Raw genomic sequence first — 23,935 nt, forward strand, 5'->3', positions numbered from 1 at the left:
ACATAATTTTCCTATTTATAAATAATCGATGATATTCGAGTCACCTCGAATAACAGGGCCCACATAGGATTGTGTTATATTCTTGGGCGGTTACAAGATAAACACAGGATCGGTTCTATGCCTTAGAAAATAAGGCACCTTCATTAGACCTCTAAATTTGAGGGGCATTATTTTTTTAGCAATAATAAAATTATTATACGATTTTCTTTTAAAAAATATGTTTTATACAATCTTTATTTTAATTTTTAACTTTGTCTGTTTGAAAAAAAATAGTTATTTATTTTATAAATTTTTAATTTTTAATTATTTATGTGACATGTTTAAAACCATAAAATTAAATAGCATTTTGATATATTCTACACATTTAAAAAAATTAAAAATTAAAAGTTTAAAGTCTCCGATTCATTTTTAACTTTAGACTACTAACATTCTTCAAACCAATCATTTACTTTATTACGAGAGTTAGGTGAAACTCTCCCTCTTAGAACAGTACTATATGAGACTTTCATCTTATACGATTCAAGCAAAAACACTCAAATACTCATTGCAACAACTATGGAAAAGTTTGAAATTTATTAAATTTTGATCCCCTTTTTTTATAAAAAGAAATAATCCCAAAACTCTTCTTTATAGCGATAATATCAAAATATCAAATTGATACCATCGTTTTTTTAATCTTTATTTTGATATATATTCCTCTAATAAACACACTACGTATCTAAGAAAGTGGACCATCAAATGTCCACCATTAGTTTCACTATGTGGATAAATATATTCCCTTCGACCTTCACATTTTGAGGATGTAATAGCTTTGCAAGAATTTACGTCTTCTCTTAGGCATCTTTTTTTCTTTTTCAATTTTTCTATGATGATGTTCTTTTTTTGGTTTTATCAGTGTTCAATATCCACATTGAAATCCAACTATTTCAAATTCGCACTGCATATGATCCCATATAGAAGAAACGCTCCCTATTAAGAATTGTTTGGTAACTAGAACTCAAACTCGAAACATCTTGTTAAGAAAAAAAACAGTCTCATATTGTAGGTTCTAAATATAAAAAAAATGTTAAATTTGTGAAATTTTACTAGTAGTAAAGAAAATACACTATTTATTTAATTTAACATATATAAATCTAGACCAAATGCATAAACGGCCTCTTCAAGTTGTTATCACTTTTCATTTTGATCTCAATTAAAACTTAATACTATTTTTTAGACACTCTTAACGTTGCATATTAAACATATAATAGATAAAATAAAAAGTGTTCCTCACATTTTTTAGAACCATAGAGTTATTCGAAATCCAAAATTCTACATACTAATCAAATTTTATTGCTATCTATCACATACAACCTAAAGTGATATTGATGTAGTAAATTCCACGAGAACATTGAGACCTTAAAAAGAGAATTGCATCAAGTTATATATAACTATATTGTTGGCGTCGTTTCATATTTATTGTCATATTTTTCTTTTACACTCTTTGAAAAAAATATATACAAATACTTTTTTACTTTCTTCTCAACAAATAAAATGATACGTGACTCTATAATTTTACCACATCAAAGAGACGCTAACAATTACCTAAACTTTCATTCCAAAAGTATTCTTATTCTTAAATTTATTGACAACAAATCCACCCATTCAAACCACATTAAAATATAGAAAAAGAGAAAAGTGAAAAAAGTTGAATATACACTGAATCAAAGTTTAGACTAAATAATGCATATTATTAAATTGTACAAATATAAAAGTCTAAAATAAACGCTTTAAATATAAAACAAATCCACGTGAACAATAAATATGAACAAAATTTCAATATGTGTATTTCCTTTACTTAAAGTTACGTACACCAATCAAAATCAAAATGCGACAATGACAGTTAAGTCGGTATGTACACCCATTAAATCCACGTGGCACTTCCGTCGGGCCCGCAAAATCTACCCTCTCACCACGTAAACCATACTATAAAAAATATAAAAATAAATAGAGTAAAGATTCGACAATATACTAAAATATTTTATTTTTTGAGTTTCATACAAATTACCATGTATGTAAGTTTTTTTTTTAATCTGGATTATCATTAAATATTAAGAGAAATATTGAAAACATCCAAAGTTGACACATTATTAGTTTTATTTTTGAATTTTGACTGCCTTAAAAATACCTCTTTACTTGACTAAATAAATTTAGATACACCTCTGATCAGCAGCGTGACATAGCAAGTAGTTTCATAATCTTGTAGGAACATGAGACTGTTAATAAGAAGTCGATAAAAAGTGTTGAAAACACTCCTAAACTTGACGAGAATTTAGGAGTGTATTTCACGCATGTTGTAAGATCGAGGTGTATTTACGTTTAGTTAGTCAAGTAAAATGACTTTTTATGGTCTCAAAATCTTGTAGAACCGAATTTAGGAATGTTTTCAGCAAGTCTCTCCAAATTAAACAAGGAACAGTTGAGATATGTTTAGATAAATATTTAGTAGTAATATTTTAAAGGTAATTTTTATCCTTTTAACTATAAAAAATAAGTAATTATTATAAATTGGACTCTCTGAAAAGACCAAAATAGTAAAAAATAATCATTTTCAACCGACGCGCCTTTTTGAGAAAGTAGAAAAATACAAAAAGCCTACGCGCCTCCCTACTATACCTTCTTCTTCAAAAAATTTATTTTTAGCAGCTCATTTTTTCTGTCTCACAAAAGTTCCTAAGGGCTTTTTGGTCTAAAAATAATTGTTTACCTTTCTGTATACTCATTGTAGTCGCTGTGAAGTAGAAGCAATTGCGGTTATTTTTTTTGCTTTAAAGGAGGAATTAATAGTTTTTTTTTTTGTTTTTTTGGTTGCTCGGATTCATCATATCGGAGAAAATTATCACTTTCCGGTGAGTCAATTAATGTAAGTTTTGTTTTTTCAATTGAATTGAGCAATTGTGTAGATTTTGCTCCATTAATGTTTTTGTTAGTTTGTGTCACGAATTTTAGTTGTTCAAGTTGCTGTTCTGCTTAAGTTTTTGGTGTTACTGGCAATTGAGTTTAAATTTAACTATTCGAAGTGATTTGTGGGTAAATTGATTGTTGCTAACTAGATAGATGTGGCGGTTTTCAAATAGCAGTTCACCAATTCGAATCAGCAGTTGGAATCTCTCTACGTAGCATTTAACCTTTTTATTTTTAGAAAAAAATTAAATTGCGGTGTTTGGACGAACTTGTGTGCATTAGACTAATTCCAAGTGATGCTTGCCAAAGTCGGCTTGGTAAGGTGTACCCTAGTGGTCAATAAAGTGAGTTGAGAATCACCGGATCTCAGAGTGGACTTTGACCTTTACTGTTGCTCAATTGTGCATTTTGCTGCTCTTTTTAAAAGCATGATACCCAAAAAAATAAAAAGAGAACTTGGGGCCTTTGTTTTTTAGTTTTATGGTATATTATGCTAGTGTCGCCATTTCCCTTAGAAAATATCAACTTTTTAGTATGGTTCATTTAACAAGGTAGGATATTTTTGAGTTATGAACTTTAAATTTAGGATAGGATTTGTGGTTCCTCGTTACTGGACAATTTTTGATAGAAGAGGATCTCTTTCTGCAAGTTGCATGACTGATTCTTGACCTTATGGGAAGTGATTTTCTCTAGTTCTGTCATATTTGTGAAAAATGAAACACTTGAGCCTAAAACATTTACTTTTGCAGTTTGTGGATTGCCAAAACAACTGTTTTTCTGGCTACTGGATGTTTTCCAGTCATTAGGGAATGCCTATGAGCTTGATTATTGATTGAGGTTGCTGGCTTATTTGAAAGACGGGGATGAAGCTAGCTGCACTCTTGACTTCTGCTGGAGTTAATATTTCAGTCTGTGTGGTGCTGCTCATTCTGTATTCCTTACTAAGGAAACAACCAACTTTTGTAAATGTCTACTTCAGCCAGAGATTTGCTCGGGTACGAACAAGACAGCTCGGTGGCTTTAACTTTGAGCGATTTGTTCCTTCTCCTAGTTGGATCTTGAAGGCATGGGAAGCATCCGATGATGAAATAGTTGCTGCCGGGGGCTTGGATGCATTCGTGTTAGTGCGGATGATTGTTTTCAGGTGAAAGCTCAACTTTCCTCATTATAGAAGTAATTACTTCCTCACCTTTTTTTGTTGAAAAAGTCAATTTAGTGCCTGAAATTCAGAGTTAGCGATTCTTCCCTCAACTTTGTTCACGTTTCAACTGAAGTTCAGTAATTGTTAGTGAATATTTCATCAAGCTGAGGAATTCCAGTGGAAAGATGTCCACTTGTTACTGAAATATTAATTGCTTGTTGCCATGGACTGATTTTAAATAGTGTGTTTCCAATAAAGGTGGACAGTTTGATGTCATTGTACTATTACAGTATGCATTTCCCAATGAGGATGTATAGCATATGTTAGATGGTGAATTTGTTCTTAAGTATGCTGTGCACCTATCTTTACTTCATCTATGTCGGGTCTATGTACCATTAGTCTGGTAAGTGTACTTACCTTTTCCTGCTTCTTATGGTGGACAGTTTCCGAATATTCTCCATTGCAACTACTCTAGGCCTTTTCCTCGTGGTGCCTCTTAATTATTTTGGTCAAGATATAAAACGTCAGCAAATTCCTGCCGAGTCATTGGAGGTATTCACCATTGTGAATGTTGAGCCAGGGTCAAGATGGTATGAAACATGTGAAAGTATGCTGCTAATTATTTGAATGTAGATAATTAATCTATTCCCTTCTGAATGGACATACACGGATGCATAATGCAAGTAGTGATTTTATTCCATGCGATATAGAAAGCTTTTGTCTTTGCCTAGTGTCCAACAATCTGCAAATGCCAAGTTTAATCCTTTCAGCATTTTGCATATGAAGTTAATGAATTTTACCTAATAACGAGAAACTATCCCTTCGTCCCAATTTACATGACACACTTTCCTTTTTAGTGCGTCCAAGAAAGAATGTCACCTTTGTATAATTAGAAACAACTAAACTTTATAATTCACTTTTACCCTAATGAAATGATTTATAGCCACACAAATATCTAAGGTTTGTTTTAGAACACAAATTTCAGAAGTCTTCGTTTCATTCTTAAACTTTGTGCCAAGTCAAACGATGCCACATAAGTTTTTTTTTTTTGGGGGGGAGGGGGGGATTATAGAAGAGATCTACTTGTAAGATTACCATAATTCCGTTTTTCACAGAAAAAATATGTGTTAATGACATTATTTCTTGATTTACTGTGCTTCTTTTCTATCACAGTTTACTCTTCACTTAAATTTGCCTCTACTTTTTCTTCAGGTTTTGGGTTCACTGCCTTGCATTGTATATCATATCCTGCTCCGCTTGTCTTCTTCTTTACTCTGTAAGAATTTACTACTAATTTCTAAATCATCTGTTATTTTTCTTTCCTGTTGAACTTGTATTTGTTTTACACTAGATACTTCGTACTTATGCTGTGTCAGTGTTTTTATCTTAAAGTTTTTGCTGCTTTCTTTTAGGAGTACAAGAGTATCTCAAAGAAGCGGCTAGCATACTTCAGTTCATCACTTTCCCGCCCAAGTTACTTCACTGTTCTGGTCCGTTCTATCCCAAAGTCTAAGGAAGAATCATACAGTCAAACACTGGAAAAATTCTTCATGAATTACTACGCATCAAGTTATCTATCTCATCAAATTGTCTATCGCTCTGGCTATGTCCAGAAACTGCTGGTGAGATTAAGATCCTTTATATTGTAGTCTAACTAGGCAAGCATTTGCATTGCAGCTTTGGAGTGCTTGGTGTTGTTCAAAGTTTCTCTTGTGCCCGAATAGATTATGCTGTTATGGTTTCAACTGATTTTTAATATTTGAGATGAAACTGTGTATATTATGAGTATTGCATGAAGGGAGATGTGGGGACTGGGACCTATAAGTTTAGTCCCATTTTTCACGTTCAGAAAGGTACACAAATAACTTTGCAATGTGTAAGATGAGGTGAAATCAATGTTTGGTTTGTGGTAGATATTCACCACCAAGTACTACATAATAGATAGCAGATGCTTTATTTATCAAAAGAAAAGAAGATAGCAGAAGCTTCTGTTGGGAAGCACATACTTTTTGGTCTTATCTGAGGAATGGGATGAACATTTCATCTGAGATGGAGATATCTCTTCTAGTTTTTAAGTTACCCTTTTCTCAAAAAAAATCTGATGATTATAGCCTTTTAGAGTGGGCCCAGTGATGCTTGTGATAAAAATGATAACCTTATGTGGTAGTTTTTGGTTAGGTTCTTGCACATTTACGCACCTCCACTATTCCACAAGGTGATTTCTTTTTGGCCAAAAACTTTTTCAAGCTTTGAAGTTTATTTGTTAGAAAAATTTTGCGAAAAAAGACCAAAACAATGTTACCATTTTTCTCTAAATTGAATTTTTTTTTTTTTTCTTTTCAAATACATTGTTTCCGAAACATACGGGGCCTTTTTTATTAGCTTCAATGGCCCTAAGTGAAAAGCACTACTCCTCGAGCAGCTCACCTCCCTTTTTCTTCTTCTTATTTGAGTATTCTTATAACCCTTTTTGATATGAGAAAGAAACTGTTTCTGCATGAGCTTAAGATAGTACTCAGTTGGTTTCTTCTTAATCTAGACTTCTGCTTACACTACTGTTTTGACATTTAACTTCTTGGTTGGTGCTCTTCCTTTGCTCCTTCACTTTTTTTGTATTTGATGCTTAATGTACCATACGTTGTATGGCGACAGATTGATGCAGAGGGGGTGTTCAGGATGCTTAAAACAACCCAAAAGGAGCTTTATGCTGGATCAAATTTTATGATATGTGGCATATGTGGAGGAGCTACTTCGTCTTTCAAGATGATTACCAATGAGTGTGATCGTGATAAAGGAAGAGATGATTGTGATGGTTCAGATTTGAGAAAAAAGGTGGCATCTATCCCATTATATTATCATACATATTCATATGTTAGGAGTACTTCAATGCATATTTCCTTTATTGCATAGAGGATTGTGTTTTCATGAAGTCCTTTTACACATTTTATTGCTCAGCTTCTGTTCAGTCTGTTGACAATACCTGTCAGTAGGCAGCACCAATACCTGCCAAGTGGTGGCTTGGTTATTATGATTATGCCTCTGTATGCCTAGGGACAAAGTTTTTATTCAGTACTGTGTGTCCATCATTACATAGTTGGAACTATATGGAAGTAATTTATCTGAAACTTTATGTGGTGTACATTTGACCTTTAAAACTTGGCATGCTGCATGATGAATATGAGCTCCATGAGTTAGTGAATTGTTATTAGTAGGAACTAGCTCATTGTGGTTATTGCTCCAAAGTTCAAATGCATAAATAGCTCATGAAATCCCATATTCCCGGTCCTCTCTGCTAGGATCCCACATTGGTCGAGGGTATAAGGTGTTGTTTTCTTATATGGTTTAAGGTTATCCTTACTTCATGGGCTAACTGTTGGTGTTGAGTTAGACTCGATGTCTGTTTTCTTAACATGGTATTAGAGCCAAGCTCATCCTGTCCTTGGTATACCTAATATTGCACCCTCATGTTATGTTGTCATCACCAGATGTCCAGACTTGAACGTGCACGGGAGTGTTTGACTCCCGCATTGGTTGAGGGTAAGGGCTGTTATCTCCTTGTATAAATTTAGACAATCCTTATCTCATGAGCTAACTGGGCCTTAGTTTAGCTCAATTGTCCATTTGCTTAATATTCAAATATTTCACTTCAATGACAGAAACAACATTGAGTTGCTTATGTTCCAGAGTATGTGTACTAATCCCTCTGGGTTTTATTGGTGATTTGCTTTCTTGTGCTCGACTCTTAACTGGTCAAATCTTTTGAAACTGTTGTTGGCCAAAACATGATGTGAACTAAAGGATATACATTTTTCTTGCAGGAGTCTGCAGCTGCTTTAGTTTTTTTCAGGAATCGGTATGCTGCTTTAGTTGCTTCGCAAGGTCTTCAATCTTTGAATCCCATGTCATGGGTTATGGATCTTGCTCCAGAACCAGATGATATGTACTGGTCAAACATATGTGTTCCTTACAGACTCCTTTGGATTCGTAAAATTGCGCTTTTAGTGGCCTCTATTCTTTTTGTGGCATTTTTCCTTGTGCCTGTTTCACTAACACAAAGTCTCGTTCACCTCGACAAGCTGCAAAAGACATTTCCATTTCTTAGAGGACTTTTAAAGAGGTAATGCAAAAGACATTTCCATTTCTTGTAGTACAGGTGGTTTTGCATGTGAGTGTGTGTGGGTGTGTGAGAGAGAGAGAGAGGGAGAGTCAGAAGTGTTTGTGTGTGTAGATAACTTATAGACATTATATTGAATGTAATTAGATAAAGTCTGGCTGCATAATTTCATGATCGTATTCTTTTGAAAGGATGATACTGAGGATTCTATAAGTAGATCCAATCAGTATAAGCATTCAAAGTTTTTAGTTAATTTTTCATCATCTAAAGAAAAAGGAAAGAAAATGGTCTTAACGTAACCCCAGGCCCAGGGCGGACCCAAATCAGAAGGCGTTAGACAGACTAAGGGTTTAAAAGAAGAAGCTAATGATCGATACCAAATGATAGTAGCAGATCATATACATAAATAAATAAGAATAAAAGAATAATTGGAATCCACAGTTGTGGATCTCGATCCAAATGTTCTTTCTTGATCTAGCTACAGGGAGGGGGCAATGGGAAGATAAGTGTGGAAACCTAATAGAAATTACTACTAGTTGGACCCAACAAAGAAGATGTTATCAAGCGAATGTGTGATATGGTTCTCTTCTCAATATTTACCACGTTCCTTTGTATTGTAACATTTCCTGTTTGCTTTAATTAGAGTTTTTCATATTCATGCATTAAATAACTTGTGTTTTTTATGTCATTGCTTCAGAAATAGACATTATATAATGAGAGGGAAACATACGTGAGCAATATAGTAATCCATTTCTCCCTCTTTCTTGCAGCGGAGGAGTTACTCAGCTTGTCACTGGATATCTACCAAGTGTTGTATTAATTTTGTTTTCCTACATAGTTCCTCCGTTGATGATGCTATTTTCTAAAATGGAAGGCTCTATCTCTCGTAGTGGCAGGAAGAGGAGTGCATGCATAAAAGTTCTATATTTCTTCATCTGGAATGTTTTCTTTGGTAACATTGTCTCCGGATCTGTTATTGACAGATTCAATAAAATTTTTAAGGATGTGAACAATCTACTTTCAACGGCTGTGCCATCAACGGTAACTCCACCCTCTCTCTGTGTGTTTACCCGCTTTCTGTCTTTGATGTAACCATCTTTTTCAAATATTCATGTTTTCTCATTTTCTATTCCCTAGCAATGCTAATGAATTAGTTTGCTTACCCTTGTCTTTCATCAATGATATTGTATCGTATAAATCGTGAATATATGCGACCTCAAGAGTTGATTGATTGGTAATATGTTTTTTTTTGCAGGCCACCTTCTTTATGACTTATGTTTTGACTTCTGGCTGGGCAAGTCTGTCTGTTGAACTCTTACAACCATTCGGTCTCATCTGCAGATTGTTCTCCAGGTTTATTATGAGAAACATGGATGCTTCATGTCATGGAACACTGACTTTTCCATACCATACAGAAGTTCCGAGGATCCTCCTATTTGGCCTCTTTGGTTTTGCATATGCCATTTTGGCACCTGTAATACTGCCATTCTTGGTAGTTTATTATTCCATTGCTTACCTCGTATATCGTAATCAGGTAAATATATCCTTCTAGTTTAAAAATCTTCTTTTATATCTCTATTAGTTCGTTGACATTTTGGTCACAGAGTCTTGAAAACTAACATTTTTTTAACGCCTTTTTTTAGCAGTATTTATTGACCTCTACGAATGACCCTAGAATAATAAAGTGCATCCAGATTTTGTCTTGATTTGTGGGTTTTTTTTTTTTTGGATGCCTGTCCTTGCCTTTAAATTTTGACAGCTAATGAGCTTCTTGTTTCTAGAGCTTACACTTCTCATCTCTCATATGTGGTGAAACTTATGAAAAGTGATGTTTTTAGAGTACGTCACACAGACTTTTCTCTTTCTGTGATGTTTTGGTATAGATATGACATAAGTTGGTGCTGATATGGGATATATTTAGGATCCAATCAGCTTAGGATAGATAGTAACAGATTTCTCGGAAGAGCATTTCAGATACTCAATATGGTATGAACTATCATTAAACAACATAACAACTATGCCACAATTTCAAATGAGTTAGGGTCAGCTAAATGAATCCTCACTGTCCATGTTGCTCCATTTTAACCCGTCATACTCCAATATTAGAAAAAAATAGTTTCTCTAGCATTGGAGAGTCTAGAATTTTTAATATAAATCACTAATATCCATAAAGACCCCGAGCAAGTAGTGGAGCTAAAGTAAGCGTACTGACATGAGTAGAAATTAATCCCATCTAATCGGTATCGCCTATAGAGATCTTTTTCTTGCATTGTGCTCTACTTTTCGCTAGGTCTGCACAGATTCTAAGATATTGTAGGTCTTTCAAGATAACTTTCTTCTATATGATATTAGGTCCACCTTGTTCCTTTTTAATGCCTGTATTCACCTAAAGTAAATGTACTAACATGAGTAGTAATTAATCCCCGAATTAGTTGGTATCGCCTCTATATATATCTTTTTCTTGCATTGTGCTCTATTTTTCACTAGGTCTGCACGGATGCTAAGATATTGTAGTTTTTTCGAGACAACTTTCTTCTATGAGGTTTTAGGTCTACCTCGTTGCTTTTTTAACACCTGCGTTCACCATGGTCCCACACCTATAAATCAGTGCCTCTGGAGGTCGATGTAGGATATGGCCAAACCATCTCAAGCGATCTTATCTTATTTTGTCCTCTTTGTATTATTTGCACCTTCTGCCAAATGTGGTTATATTTAATATTTTCTAATCTTGTATGACTGGACTCGATTTTAGCATCTGCATCTTCTGATACTCATCTTGTGGATATGCTGGGCTTAAGAGGCCCAACATTCATTCCCATGCAATATTGTAGGTCTTAGATCCGTTGTATAGAATTTGTCTTTCACTTTGTCAGGTACCCTCCTATCACATGACATTTTGGTAGTACTTACCATCCTATTTTTATTTTCTGTGTGACATCTTCATCTATGATACCATTTTCCTGGAACATCGGTCCTAAAATCTAAATTGTTTGCAATTAGGCACCGCAATCCTGTCTTATTTCACCTCAACTTCACTTTTCATATGCTGGCCAAAATTTCAGTGCATAAAATTCAGTCTCGATTGTACTTATCCTGAAACTCTTTACTCTCTAAAGTGCTACTTCATAGTGCAAGCTTTTCGGTGACACTCTTACTCACTAGCTTTGTCAAATTAATACAACATTGTTTGGCCCCAGTATCTTTTCTGGTGGGAGATGGCATGTAGTTCATGGTGGAATATATAGTGTTTTTTTTGTATTACCTCTAAATTCTAAGCATTATTTCGAAGAAACATGCACTTCTTACTGCTTCTCTGCTTAAAGTACTAGGAGGTTTTTATTTTCCGCTTATGGAATCACTATGCGGAATTGCATTCTCTTGCTACTTGTTGAGATAAGAAGGGATTATTTGCCAAGTTTTTGCTGATTGATGTTCTTTCCTTTTCACCAATGAATATCCACATTCTTGTATATTTTTTCCTTTTTCCTCTTTAGCCTGCGGTCTGACAACTTAGTGAAACTATCAGATCCTCAATGTATATGTGACAAAATATCAAACTGGTGGAACCTATTGGCCTATTGTGCACAACACGACAATTTTCTCAATGGTGCTGATGCAAATTATAGCTTTGGCGGTTTTTGGATTTAAAAAATCTTCATCTACATCAAGCTTCACTATTCCATTGATAATCTGTACACTCCTCTTCCATGAGTACTGTAGGCAAAGGTTTGAACCATTGTTTAAGGACCCTCCTGCTCCGGTATGACTAATCACACAGTTTATTTTATATGGTCATCCACATATGCCATCTTATTCCGTGCACATTTCGACAGATCCTCATTGAGATGGATAGGCAGGACGAGGTACATGGGAGGATGAAAGAGACGTATCAACAACTCACATCAGCGTATTGTCAGTTCAAATCAACCTTATTTTCACTGGGTAAAGCTGCTCCTGGAAATGACGAAGAGAACATGAGAATCCATACGGTTCAAGACATAGAAGATGTTAATCCAGGTTCAAATAGCTTAATAACTACTGTGGACTGCCTTGTTTATCTGGATGTTTTTTGACACGCTTTATTGTTTGCAGGGAGAAGTCCTTCGCATCTTCCTCCATCATGTACATCTGTTGAAATTAAAAGTCCTCATCATCCTTTATCACATACATCAAGTCCTCATCTTCTATCACCACACACGTCTTTGGAAATTAAAAGTCCGCCACATATTCCATCATCACGTACGTCTTTGGAAATTAGAAGTCCTCATATTCCTTCATCATGTACATGTTTGGAAGTAAAAAATCCTTCTCATCTTCCTTCATCACATACAGTTTTAGAAATTAGAAGTCCTCACCTTCCTTCATCACGTACGTCATTGGAAATTAAAAATCCTTCTCATCGTCTTTCACCACGTACATCTTTGGAAATTAGACGTCCTCATCTTCCATCACCACGTACATCTTTAGAAATTAGAAGTTCCTATCTTCCTTCACCATGTACACCTTGGGAAATTAAAAGCCCTCATCTTCCTTCATCAAATACATCTTGGGAAATTAAAACTTCCCTTCTTCCTTCACCGCGTGAATCTTCAGAAACTAAAAGTCCTCGTTCTGCTTCACCGCGTAAATCTTCACAGATTAAAAGTCCTCTTCGTTCACCGCGTGAATCTTTGGAAATTAAAAGCCCTCATTCTGCTTCACCTCGTAAATCTTCCGAAATTAAAAGTCCTTGTCTTCCTTCACCAGGTACATCTTTGGAAATTAACAGTCCTCTTCATCCTTCATCAAGTACGTCTTCAGAAATTGAAAAATCGCGTGGCAAGTAGATGGATCTTTTCTGTGCATATATATGCCGCGTTGGTGTTGGTGCTATTTCTGCATTCTTACGACTGCCTATTGTATGAGCACGGTTGATGTGTCGTATGAACTGCCTTGTAAGGAGACTCCTTGGAAGTGTACATCAAACATACATTCGAAAAATGGCATCCGAAGAGACTTCTTGAAGTGTACAGAACTTGTTTGGAGGCTCTGAAGCTGCAAAACTTAGAGAGTTACTATAGATTGTTTTTTTATATTATACTATAGATGGTTCCATGACTATGGATACCTGTGTATAAGTACATAGATGTATTTGTGAAACAGTTTACTTGATCTGAGTAAAATTTTGTTTCTTTGAAACTTTGTCTCAAGTTATAATATGCAGTTTTGCACTAAGAACACAAGGGAAAACAACTACTCTTACATGAGTATTTGTATATTTTTCCCTATTAATAGTAGTTGGAATATGTATTTTTCCTATTCATAGAACCTAGGTTATGATAACCAAATTACACAATTATGGAGAATGCTTGGGAATAACATGACCATTTCTTGAGTACGGTACTAAAACAAACACTTTTTGAGAAAGAGATAGATTCGCGTGAGGAGTTAATAAAAAAATTGTAGTTCGCCCGTTTGTGGGCAAACTACCTTTAGAGTTTGTGTAGTAATATTTTGGATGGATTTGGAGTTAACGGGGATTATAGTATTAAAAGATGGTAGTTATAGTTCGCCCTTAAATAGGTTAACCGTCCGTTTTGATGTGTATTTTTGGAGAGTATTTCTTTTGGCGTTTAAGATTCAAAAGTGTCTGTTTTAGTGTCGGATTCACCATTTCTTCACATATGTAGCTTCTAAATTAAACTAGAAATGCTTGAATGCATCTTAAACAAAAAAGGATTGCACTGCTCATATGAGCGGTGCAGGCCTCTTTCTTGTAAGGTGTGATATAGACAATTTAAAAGGATTGCACTGCTCATAATAGGTGTGACGTAGACAAACTATCTGCTTCCTTCTTTTGACAACTTTTAAAATGTATGACATTAGCTTATCTGCTTCTCTTTGGAGACAGAATAATCCACAGTCCCTTATATATGTCCAAAAAAAGACCATGCTTTTCAACACAATTAGTTTATATTATAAGAAAAAAAATAAACTTTTTGTCCAGTGATTACATAGGACATCTTAAGGGATTTCCTCTTCTTAGTGACTGTCACTCTCATTTAATAAATTAATAATAAACCATTTTAGTTTATTATTAATTATTATGAGCTTAATATATTTTTATTAAGCTTTAGGCAAAGGCCAAATATACTACTACTTTTATCGATTTAGAACAACTTTACCCTCCCAGTTTTTCTATTAACATTGAAATTTTATTCTAAGAACAAACAAACAAAAAACAAAAACATGTAACATATTAATAAAATAGACTGGCCCACCCCCTTACCATTTAACTCCTCCCCCTTGGTTATAATTTACATGTTATAAACTAAAGTTACGATGGATACGATAATGTGTTTGACTGAACTCAATAACTTTTGTTCATAGTTTGTATTTGTCTTAAGAAATTTATTGAATATGTATAACTTATAAATTCAGAACATAATAATGTAAAATGATGACTAAGACTCTAAATTCATAAGTTTTAAATCCCAATTTTGTCACCTCCTACCTAGGGTACATTTGTTTAATTAAATGCCTAGGTTAGACCTCTAAACTAAAAACAACATTACTGGCCTTCTAATTAGTGACTTTACATTATTTATTAGTACAAAATACCATCTTGTCATAAATTAATTTGAAGTAATCTACTTGGAGTTGACAAAAGTGTGTCATTAGGCAGAGAAATTTCAAATAAAGTACATGACTTATGAGTTACTATATATATATATATATATATTTTTTTTTTTTAAAAAAAAAAGAAAAGAAAAAAAAAGTCAAAGATGAGTTACTATATATATATATATGCAAAGTCGACTAAATTTGAATTCGCATGATTTATTTCTGAGGGCGATGCTAGCTCCTAATTAAGTCTATCGTAACATGATTTTTTTCCATTTCAAGGGGCTCAAACCCAAAACACCTTTGATTAAGCGTGAAGAAATCTCAATCATCCCACGACAACTCATATTGATCCTTTTACATATGTTAATAATTATTTCATATGTCAACGGTGTTTTCATCAACCACATCATGACTATATATAGTCTGTAGCTTACCAAACAAATACTATTCATGAGGAACAAAAGTCAGCCTAAAGTTATATATGCAACTTAATTTAATAAGCAAGTGAAAAGATGCAAATATTTAGGTAAACAAGTATATATATTAGGGTTTAATTTCTCCAACAATTAAACACAATCACATAGAAGAAGTTTACAAAAATATTATTCATCATTATAATTCCCAAATGCACCTTCAATATTGTTTGAAACAACTAGTGGAGGAATTGGAAATATGAACAAATTAAATTATTCATATCTTCCCACTCCAAGCTTCCTCCTAAAGTAGTGACATGTTTCTTACTAAACATATCCTCATATAACATTTCAAGACCATCTATATTTTTTTGTGAATTAGTAGTGTACATCACATGCTCAATCTCACCCGCATTCATCGTTTATAGCTAGGACTATTGGAGTATCTGATCTCATTGGTGCCTCTAACTTTCGTCTCTCAGTGTCAGTGTCAGTGTCAACCCAACAAAATGCTTTCTCGTCCATGTTGTACTCATTAGAATTTAAGGAAGGCGATTTCGTCATGTGTATGACATTCATTGGACTAGAAGTCATCAAATGGATAAAATTGTGATCAAACATTGGATACATCAAAGAATAATTATCCATAGGTGGATCATATTGAGGATTTGTTACACCATCATCATCATCATTATCATCTGAGAATATTTCTCCAAGCTTCATCAACAACTTTCTAATCGACACGTGGCTCTTCTTGATTTGAGTGTTGTATAATTGGTTGCAAAAATAGGAAGCTCATTCAGGCTAGCTAAGGTTTGTGTTAATAATAATATTGTTGTGATCATAAACTATATTATCTCTTGCTACTTTTGTTGATACTTGTTTTTGGCTTTTCCCTCTATGGTTTTTGCGTTGTTTTCCAAATAATTTATTCTTCAACTTGGTGTTCCAATAATTTTTTATATCATTATCAATTCTTCCAGGAAGTTGTGCAGCAATAATAGACCACCTGATTCATCATAAATATTAGCGAAACCAAATATTTAGAGTCAGTGATATCAAAATTAGTCTGATTTTATTATGTGTGTACATTCCAAATTTCTTTGCATGTATAGTTCAAAGTTTAGTTATTGATACTATTTGTTCACTTAATTGTAAGGATGTCACCACATTTGGGCCTCTAATAATACTTTTAACTTTTGGTCACAATGCGACGTATCTATTATCCAACAAAAAAATGTTATATATGCAATTTTAGAACATCAATCTAATACAATCCCAATGGCCCAATTGGGAGATAAGTTCTTATAGATCATAATGCTTTAATTATGAAAAAGTTATGAATATATATAGTTCGATCAATTAGTTTTCGAACAAAAGTTATGGATATATATAGATTGATCAATTAGTTTTCTAATAATCTATACATTTTGTACATATATTTTATTATAACTTAGTTTGCCGAAATATTTAGGGCCGTAATTATTCCTTGATTGATTAAACGAAACGAAATGTATAAGGTATCACGAATGAGTTTTGGAATCTCAAGCTCGAGAATGTCAAGCCAAGTTTTAGATTAAATGTCTGAAGTTTGAAGTTTTTACATGTTATCCAAAGACGTAAGAAAAATTCAACTTCATTTTCGTAAGTTTGAAGTTGATTCTGAAGCAGCTAAATTCATAAGAAATTATATACTTCGCTATATATATATATATGGCTTTATAAGCGGCCCTTAAATCGACTATTTGTGCACTTGACACATAAGTAGATCTTTTAGAACATAACCCTTTTAATTAATACAATAATATATAGTTTCTCTTAATCTCATTAATTAATTTCTTATACATTGCAAACATATCTTATAATCTCTACAAATAGAGCACAACTTTGACTAATGAAAACATCATTAAACCAAAAATTCACTTGATCTCAATAATCCAACCCCTCTTGTCCTCAATAATTCCTTTTTGAATTGCTACTAATCTTGAGTTCAATTGCTCACTTATTAAGTCTAAGCTTACCTTGTAGTTAATCCTGCAAATTTACATCATTAATCCTAATTAGCTAAATAATTAACAAAATAGAAGCAAAAGAAGAATTAATTAAATATGGATGCCTCAAAAAATAATAAGAAAAAGGTAAAGACACTAATATGGCTGGCAAATGAGCAGGTCAAATCAAATATGAGTGGATCGGATTAGATATAAGCAGGTTAGACAAAGCTCAACTCTATCTCTACACGAACAACAAAACTGGAGAAATTAACTATACAATACAATTTTCGACAAAGAGAATTTGAATGAACCCCTCAACTCCATGTAGATCTACCCACGCCCCTACAACCTTACCCGACCCTCTCCCCCACCTTATACCTACTCCCATAGTATCTGTCTAGATTAAATTTGGTCGATAATTATTCGATACACTAGAGTAAATTTCAAATTGGATTTAAAATTACCTTTTGTTTTTGTAGGTAATACTTCCTACAGGAGCAACACCAAGTGCAGTTCCAGTACAAAATACTTCATCAGCACTAAACAATTCATCTGCTTCAATCAAACGTTCTTCAACCTAGACCAAAGTGTAATTAACGATACGAATAATTCAAAGGAATTTAACATATAGTATATATACATTTAAAAAAAAGTTATATATATCTAAACAATGTAATTTTCAAGCGAAAAAAATTTCAATTGACACTTTTTAGACAAGGGGCTCCACCATTGTATACGGGTAACTAACGAAACATGATAATAAATAAAATTAGTTACCTGAAAAATAAGACAAACAATCTTTCTATAATATGTTAAATTAAATTTGTTGTGTGAATATTATCTACACTATGAGTTGTATAATTAGTGAAACCTTTTCTTTATTAGTTAATTAAAATTGCATGTGACCATGATTTATTTCGTTGAAAACTAGACTCAAAGACATTTTAACTTGATAGGTCGTAAACATTCATCATGTAAAGCTATATATAGACTAGATCAAAGTAGGAATTTACGTAAATGTACGCTTCGTCCATCTAATTTATCAATATGACTAAAGTATACCTATATCGATAATATACTATCGATATATTGTATTTATATTTTGTAAACTAAATATCCGAATGATATACCTGGTATCCAAGATCATATGCAATGTCTATAATGCTTTTCCTTGTGACACCTTCAAGAATGGTTCCACTAGCAACTGGTGTTGAAATGTTTTTTCCCTATTGAATGTATTAAAATATTTTAAATGTAGGATCAAATATTACATTTAAAATAATTAGACCATAGGTTAATTTTTTAATTACCTTTACAAGGAAAATGTTAGAGGCAGAGACCTCTTCAATATATTTTTTATTTACTGAATCAAGATACAATACATCTGAGTATCCTCTCTCTTTTGCTTTCTGTATAGCTTTTATCACCTGCAATATGACAAAAAAAAAGGACTTTTAAGATACAAAGAGAAACAATTAATACCATTTTTATGTGAATATACTAATAATAGTCTGTTTGGTTAAGTTTCTGAGAAGTTTAAAGTGTTATTTATTTTATTTTATGTCGTTGAGATGTTTGGCCAAGCTTTAAGGGTTTTTTTTTAATGAGAAAAGTTATTTTTTAGAATCTGAAAAAAAAAAGTAATTTCTCTCCAAAAAGCACAATTTTTGAAATTTCGATCAAGTATAAATTATCGTTTTAATATTTGTAAAAATGTTTTTCACACACTTTGGACTAATTTATGTAATACTCTTCATTTTTAGTCAATTTAAAAAATACATATTTCTATATTAAATGACATTTCAATTTTAAACTTCTCATTTTGTCTTTGATTAATGAGATGAGCTACACAAAATCTTTTGGCTTATTTTAAGTCAATAAGTCTCAAAAACCTTTTTTTCATTTTTAAATTTTGTGTCCAGACACCTTCAAATAATGCGATACGGAAGGAGTTTATAATATCGAAACTCAAGGAATAAATTACATTAAAGGTGATCCTCCATAAAGATAGGATTTGTATCTAGAAAATAAAGTTAGATGAGTAAAAATTCTTTATATCGTCGATATATACGATCGTAACTCTCTATAACAACATCGTTTGTTCAAATACTTTTTACCTACTATATATATATAGTGATATATAGTTATAGAGAACATAGAAAATAACATAATATGAACATTTGATCAACAAAATTGTACGTCACAATAAAATTTTATTATAGAGAATGATTGTTATAAAAAAAATCAAGCATTTACCGGGGCATAATTAGTAATTGCCTTGACTCCACCAGCTCCCCCTTGCGAGGCACGATGATGTTCTTCCTCAACATATAAAGTTAATGGTTGTGTCCCATTCTATATATGAAAAAAAAAAATGAAACTTTAAGTGAAAATAATAAGAAAATTAAATAATAATTATATACTTATATCAAGAAAATAAAATGTTAATATTTAAACTTACCCTTAAATAATTTCCAACAGGACAAGCATAGACAATAAATGTGTACTCTGGTGCTGGAGCAATTCCAAGTATAGGTCCATTTCCAATAAGCAAAGGCCTAATATAAAGTGACCCTTTTCCAGCAGGAGGGATCTGTTTTTTTATTCATATATTAAAAAAACATATTGTTATTTTAGAAAAAAATATTTAATGAGGGTTGATATAGCGAATCGCGAAAAAAATATTAAATCTATGCGTGTTTGGTATGACGAAAATGTCAAAGCAAAAAATATTTTATCGTACGAAATAACGGGCATGTAGTAATCGTAGAGATAACTTTGAGGAGTTAATTTCTAAATGGTCACTCAAGTTGATAAAATTATATGTACTGTAAAATTATAGTTCCTTTGTCAGTATAATGTCATCTAATTTAAAGCGATGTTTGGTCAATTTTATTTTTTTTGGAGGGGGGCGGGGGGAATATCTTTTGCCCAAAAATATTTTTGAAACTCTAGTCAAACAGAAATCGCAAACATATCTCATGAACATTGAGTGATTAATCAAGAAATTAACTCTATTTTTAGTATTAAAACTCGATAATAATGTTATAAAGTTATTTAATAATGAACATTCTTAAAATCTGAAGAACAATAACATTTATCAAACAGAACGTACCATATAAGTCTCTTTCCCTTTTTAAACTTGTCAAGTGAATAAACACTCTAAAATTCATAGAAAAAAATATATTTTCTATCGTATTAAACGCGCTTTAATAAAATAAAATATTTTTTGAGAGAGAAGAATAATTACGTACCCAACGTTTATTAGCTATAGTTGTTAACTTGACAGCATCAACAAATTGTTGAATAGAAGGAGAAGGCATACACATTCTTTTAGCACCAATTTGCATTCTAATTCCACTTTCTTGTGGACGAAAAAGAAATATTCTTCCATCATCCACTCTATAAGCTTTTGTACCTTCAATTAAACCCTGTTTCAATCATGATTTCAAATTAACGTTTAGATACACGATATAAAATTATAACTTCAAATCAATGTATGGACATATGATATCAAATTATGGTGTCAATTTTTTTTTAAATGTAATGCTTGACTTATAAGTTTATATTTTGTAAAAAACAATTTTGTCATTTAAAATTTTGCAAATTAAAAACTTATGCTCAGTGTGAAGAGATTGTTTGTACTATGTGAAGTGATTATCATTAAAGAATAACTACTATTATTGACTAGTGGATTTTTATAAATTACGTGTATTTGAAAGTTTGTAATCACAAATATTTATTTATAAAAGAAATATAGAGGTATATCACTTTTTAATGCAGCGCCTTATATTTTGATATTTTGCTTATAAATTATGATTTATTTATTTAGTAAAATTGTGTAAAAGTTATAAATTGTTTGACCGTTTTTATATATACTTCGTAATTTCATATCCATATCTAAACGAACCCTTAAATCGAGACATAGTTATTACTACTACTATAGTCATAAATGAAGAACATGAAAGTTTGGTACGTAGTAGTTATTACTAATACTATAGTCATAATTTCATAATTTTTGTCTTAATTTTATACCATACACTATATCATTGTAGCTGGTCAGAAATAAATGATTCTACAGTCACTCCAGGCTTTAATTTTTATTTTTTATTTTACTTTTTTGCATTTCAATAAATTTAGTCAAATAGGCTTTAAATACTACTTGCCAAACAGGCTATAAATACTCCTACTAGATTAGATCTTCTCTTCTTTTTTTTTACCTTTTTTTTTTTAGTAAATTAAGAAAAAAACATTAAAATATTATCCTTATCATTAAGTACATAGAGTTCAAGTAGTTAAAATATAAATTTTGAAATATAATTAACATGCATAATTTAGTAAAATATTTTTTTAAAAAAAAGGACTACTAAAAAGGAGTGGATTAAGTAGTATAGTTGATCGTTATAATCTGTCTTTTAACATTCTGCATATTCTTAAAAGAGAAACATTTAATAATGTAACTTTAATCATAAAATATTAATATATGCCTCATTGTATTATTAAAATTAATTATTTATCTATGCATCATAGAAAGTCACTAGCTAAATTATTTTTTATAACAAAAAAAAAAACCTCTCTTTTGTTTTCACCTAATTACTTTATGTTATATCTATACGATTTATAAAGTTAAACGACCTTTTTTCGTAATATTTCAGTAATCTTACTGTAATATAAATAAAAGTTGAGTGATCATATATGAAATTAATCCGAAGAAAAAGTGAATTAATTTTTTTTTGAGCTAAAAAAATTAAAAATAAAGTACCTGTCCATAGTTCAAGACACCAGCAGAGGGACTTAATTCAATATTTCCATAGGGATTAAGCTTGCCTTTTTCAAAATTCCCATTTTGAGAACTTCTTGACATAAACATATAATCAGTTTGAATTAATTTGAATCCAAGATTATCCCAATCAAAAATATCCCTTGATTCATAATCCCTGAAATCATAATAAATATATTCAGTATAATTTTATAAGTAAATTTTGGAATAGATATAAAGATTATTTTTAATATAGTAATTTTTACTTATAAAATTTTAATTTTCTTTCAAGTAAAAATACATGCGACTAAATACCAATTAATTATTAATTTTTTTTTTTAAAAAAAACAATTAGTTTAAAACAAATATTTTTGAAAAAATTGAAAATTTCCAATATAAAATTAATAAAAGGAAAATAGAGTTATTTGATTTTAAATGCAACTTACCTATAAGTAGAAGGTTGTGCAGAAGTTTGAGCAGGGGCAGTAAAGTACCTTGGTCCTACCTACAACCATAAATCGAAACGAAAATTTATAGCGACACAAATGTTATAGCATATTAAATAGTACGTTATTAAAGGAGGAAATAAACATATAAATTAATACAGTATGGGTGTATTAATTTAAAAAGGCAAATAAGTACTGTGTTAGTTTAATTTGACACAATTTGAAATTTACGAAATGAATAAATTCTCTTGAAATTTATAGCTTTTTTAAGCATGTCTAAGATTTTTGTAGCTATAAAATTTTCGACATTTAACTCTTAAATGTGTCATATTCGTAACATTTGTATGTGGTATAAAAGTGTAAATCGTAAAGTATTAAGCTAGTTGTTTCTAAATTTAGAAATATTGTGTCACATAAATTAGAATAATGTGAGTACTGCTCCGATTCCTTTGATTCAATTTAAGGAGTTGTTTGGTGGGATGTACTAAAGAAACTAATACTATTTACGTAATTATTTGATAGGATTTCAATCTATGTTATACACCTTATATATAATAGGTTGTATAACTGATACATAGCAAATTATGGTATCATCAATGTATAATACATGAATAAGCATGATCAAAGATAAAATTTTCATACACCAAATCAAACAGTGGATAAATAACAATTCAGCATTACTAATTTCAACGTTACCAACACATCTTACTCAGTATTATTCTTATAATTTTACCAAACGATTCTTACGTATCATAGTTTGATTAGACACGAAACTTATAAAAATGAAGGAGACTTTTGAATAGTGTGGTCTTTGACACCATAAAATACAAAAGATTCACTTACTTTTTAAAATTTTATGTCTAATCAAATTAAGACACTTAAAATAAAATGAAGAGAGTATATAGTTGTACTCCATTTCAATATTCTTATAGGAATCCTTTAAGAAACTATATGGGCTAATGAAGTGTGGGACTCATATAAGAATTAGGAGTTCAGTTCAGCGTTACAAACTTTTTTATTTTCATATCAGAGAGTTCTTAACAATATTTCTGTTACGAAAAAAATACGAAAAATAGTGATGAAGATGGAGATATATACACTGACCTTCTCTAAAGAAGTAAGTAGAGCTCTGTGAAAGCATGAAGCCCTTTGGATGATCATGTTGCACAAGAAAAAATAATATTGTTGGAGATATTATTATCCCGAAAGTCTAAAATAAACTTTATATTAAAATGCTAAAAATGAGAGAGGACTTGAACAACAAAACACAAATATATGAAGAAGTTATGGAGAAGGTGTACTCAATAAATAGAACATGCAGTATTTTAATTTAGCTAGCTGTCTATTCGTGTACTAACCTTATCTTTATTACTCGCTCCGTCTCAATTTATGAGATAGATATTTGAATGAACACGTAGTTTCAATAAAAAAAAGAAAAATGACTTTTGAAATTTATAATCTGAAGATTGAAATAAACTATAGATATTTATACGTTTATAAATTATTATTTCAGTATAAT

General features: G+C 31.7%; 2 protein-coding genes across 3 annotated transcripts; one reads left to right on the plus strand and one right to left on the minus strand.

Moving 5' to 3' along the window:
* The first annotated feature begins 2,709 nt into the window (after window positions 1–2,709).
* LOC125861973 (CSC1-like protein RXW8) lies at window positions 2,710–13,376 on the plus strand. 2 transcript variants are annotated; one of them, XM_049541914.1, is made up of 12 exons: window positions 2,710–2,888; window positions 3,693–4,087; window positions 4,528–4,674; window positions 5,297–5,360; window positions 5,497–5,706; window positions 6,737–6,916; window positions 7,903–8,201; window positions 8,969–9,239; window positions 9,454–9,732; window positions 11,725–11,958; window positions 12,032–12,215; window positions 12,291–13,376. In XM_049541914.1, exons 2-12 carry the CDS (start codon window positions 3,807–3,809, stop codon window positions 13,022–13,024), a joined length of 2,883 nt encoding a protein of 960 aa, XP_049397871.1. In that variant the 5' UTR covers window positions 2,710–2,888; window positions 3,693–3,806; the 3' UTR covers window positions 13,025–13,376. The 2 variants fall into 2 exon arrangements, with proteins under 2 accessions (XP_049397871.1, XP_049397872.1); XM_049541915.1 differs by having other exon boundaries at window positions 3,750–4,087.
* Window positions 13,377–16,988: 3,612 nt separating this feature from the next.
* Window positions 16,989–23,686, minus strand: LOC125863148 (branched-chain-amino-acid aminotransferase 2, chloroplastic-like). Its single transcript, XM_049543299.1, has 10 exons — window positions 23,521–23,686; window positions 22,417–22,475; window positions 21,974–22,148; window positions 20,466–20,642; window positions 19,673–19,804; window positions 19,468–19,566; window positions 18,522–18,638; window positions 18,342–18,437; window positions 17,676–17,788; window positions 16,989–17,251 (listed from the first exon to the last, which is right to left on the minus strand). Exons 1-10 carry the CDS (start codon window positions 23,575–23,577, stop codon window positions 17,137–17,139), a joined length of 1,140 nt encoding a protein of 379 aa, XP_049399256.1. The 5' UTR covers window positions 23,578–23,686; the 3' UTR covers window positions 16,989–17,136.
* Window positions 23,687–23,935: the final 249 nt, after the last annotated feature.

This window comes from Solanum stenotomum, chromosome 4 (genome assembly GCF_019186545.1).
Source record: "Solanum stenotomum isolate F172 chromosome 4, ASM1918654v1, whole genome shotgun sequence".
NCBI classification, from domain to species: Eukaryota; Viridiplantae; Streptophyta; class Magnoliopsida; order Solanales; family Solanaceae; genus Solanum; species Solanum stenotomum.

Excerpts from the sequence above, each read along its gene's own strand:
- LOC125863148 (XM_049543299.1), bottom strand. The coding sequence starts at position 23,577 with ATGATCATCCAAAGGGCTTCATGCTTTCACAGAGCTCTACTTACTTCT. Across the intron at positions 18,639-19,467 it reads CAATTACTAATTATGCCCCG|GTGATAAAAGCTATACAGAA; the intron begins GTAAATGCTTGA and ends GTCATATTGCAG. Across the intron at positions 17,252-17,675 it reads ATTACCTACAAAAACAAAAG|GATTAACTACAAGGTAAGCT; the intron begins GTAATTTTAAAT and ends GTAAATTTGCAG.
- LOC125861973 (XM_049541914.1), top strand. The coding sequence starts at position 3,807 with ATGAAGCTAGCTGCACTCTTGACTTCTGCTGGAGTTAATATTTCAGTC. Across the intron at positions 4,088-4,527 it reads GTGCGGATGATTGTTTTCAG|TTTCCGAATATTCTCCATTG; the intron begins GTGAAAGCTCAA and ends TATGGTGGACAG. Across the intron at positions 11,959-12,031 it reads TTAAGGACCCTCCTGCTCCG|ATCCTCATTGAGATGGATAG; the intron begins GTATGACTAATC and ends ACATTTCGACAG.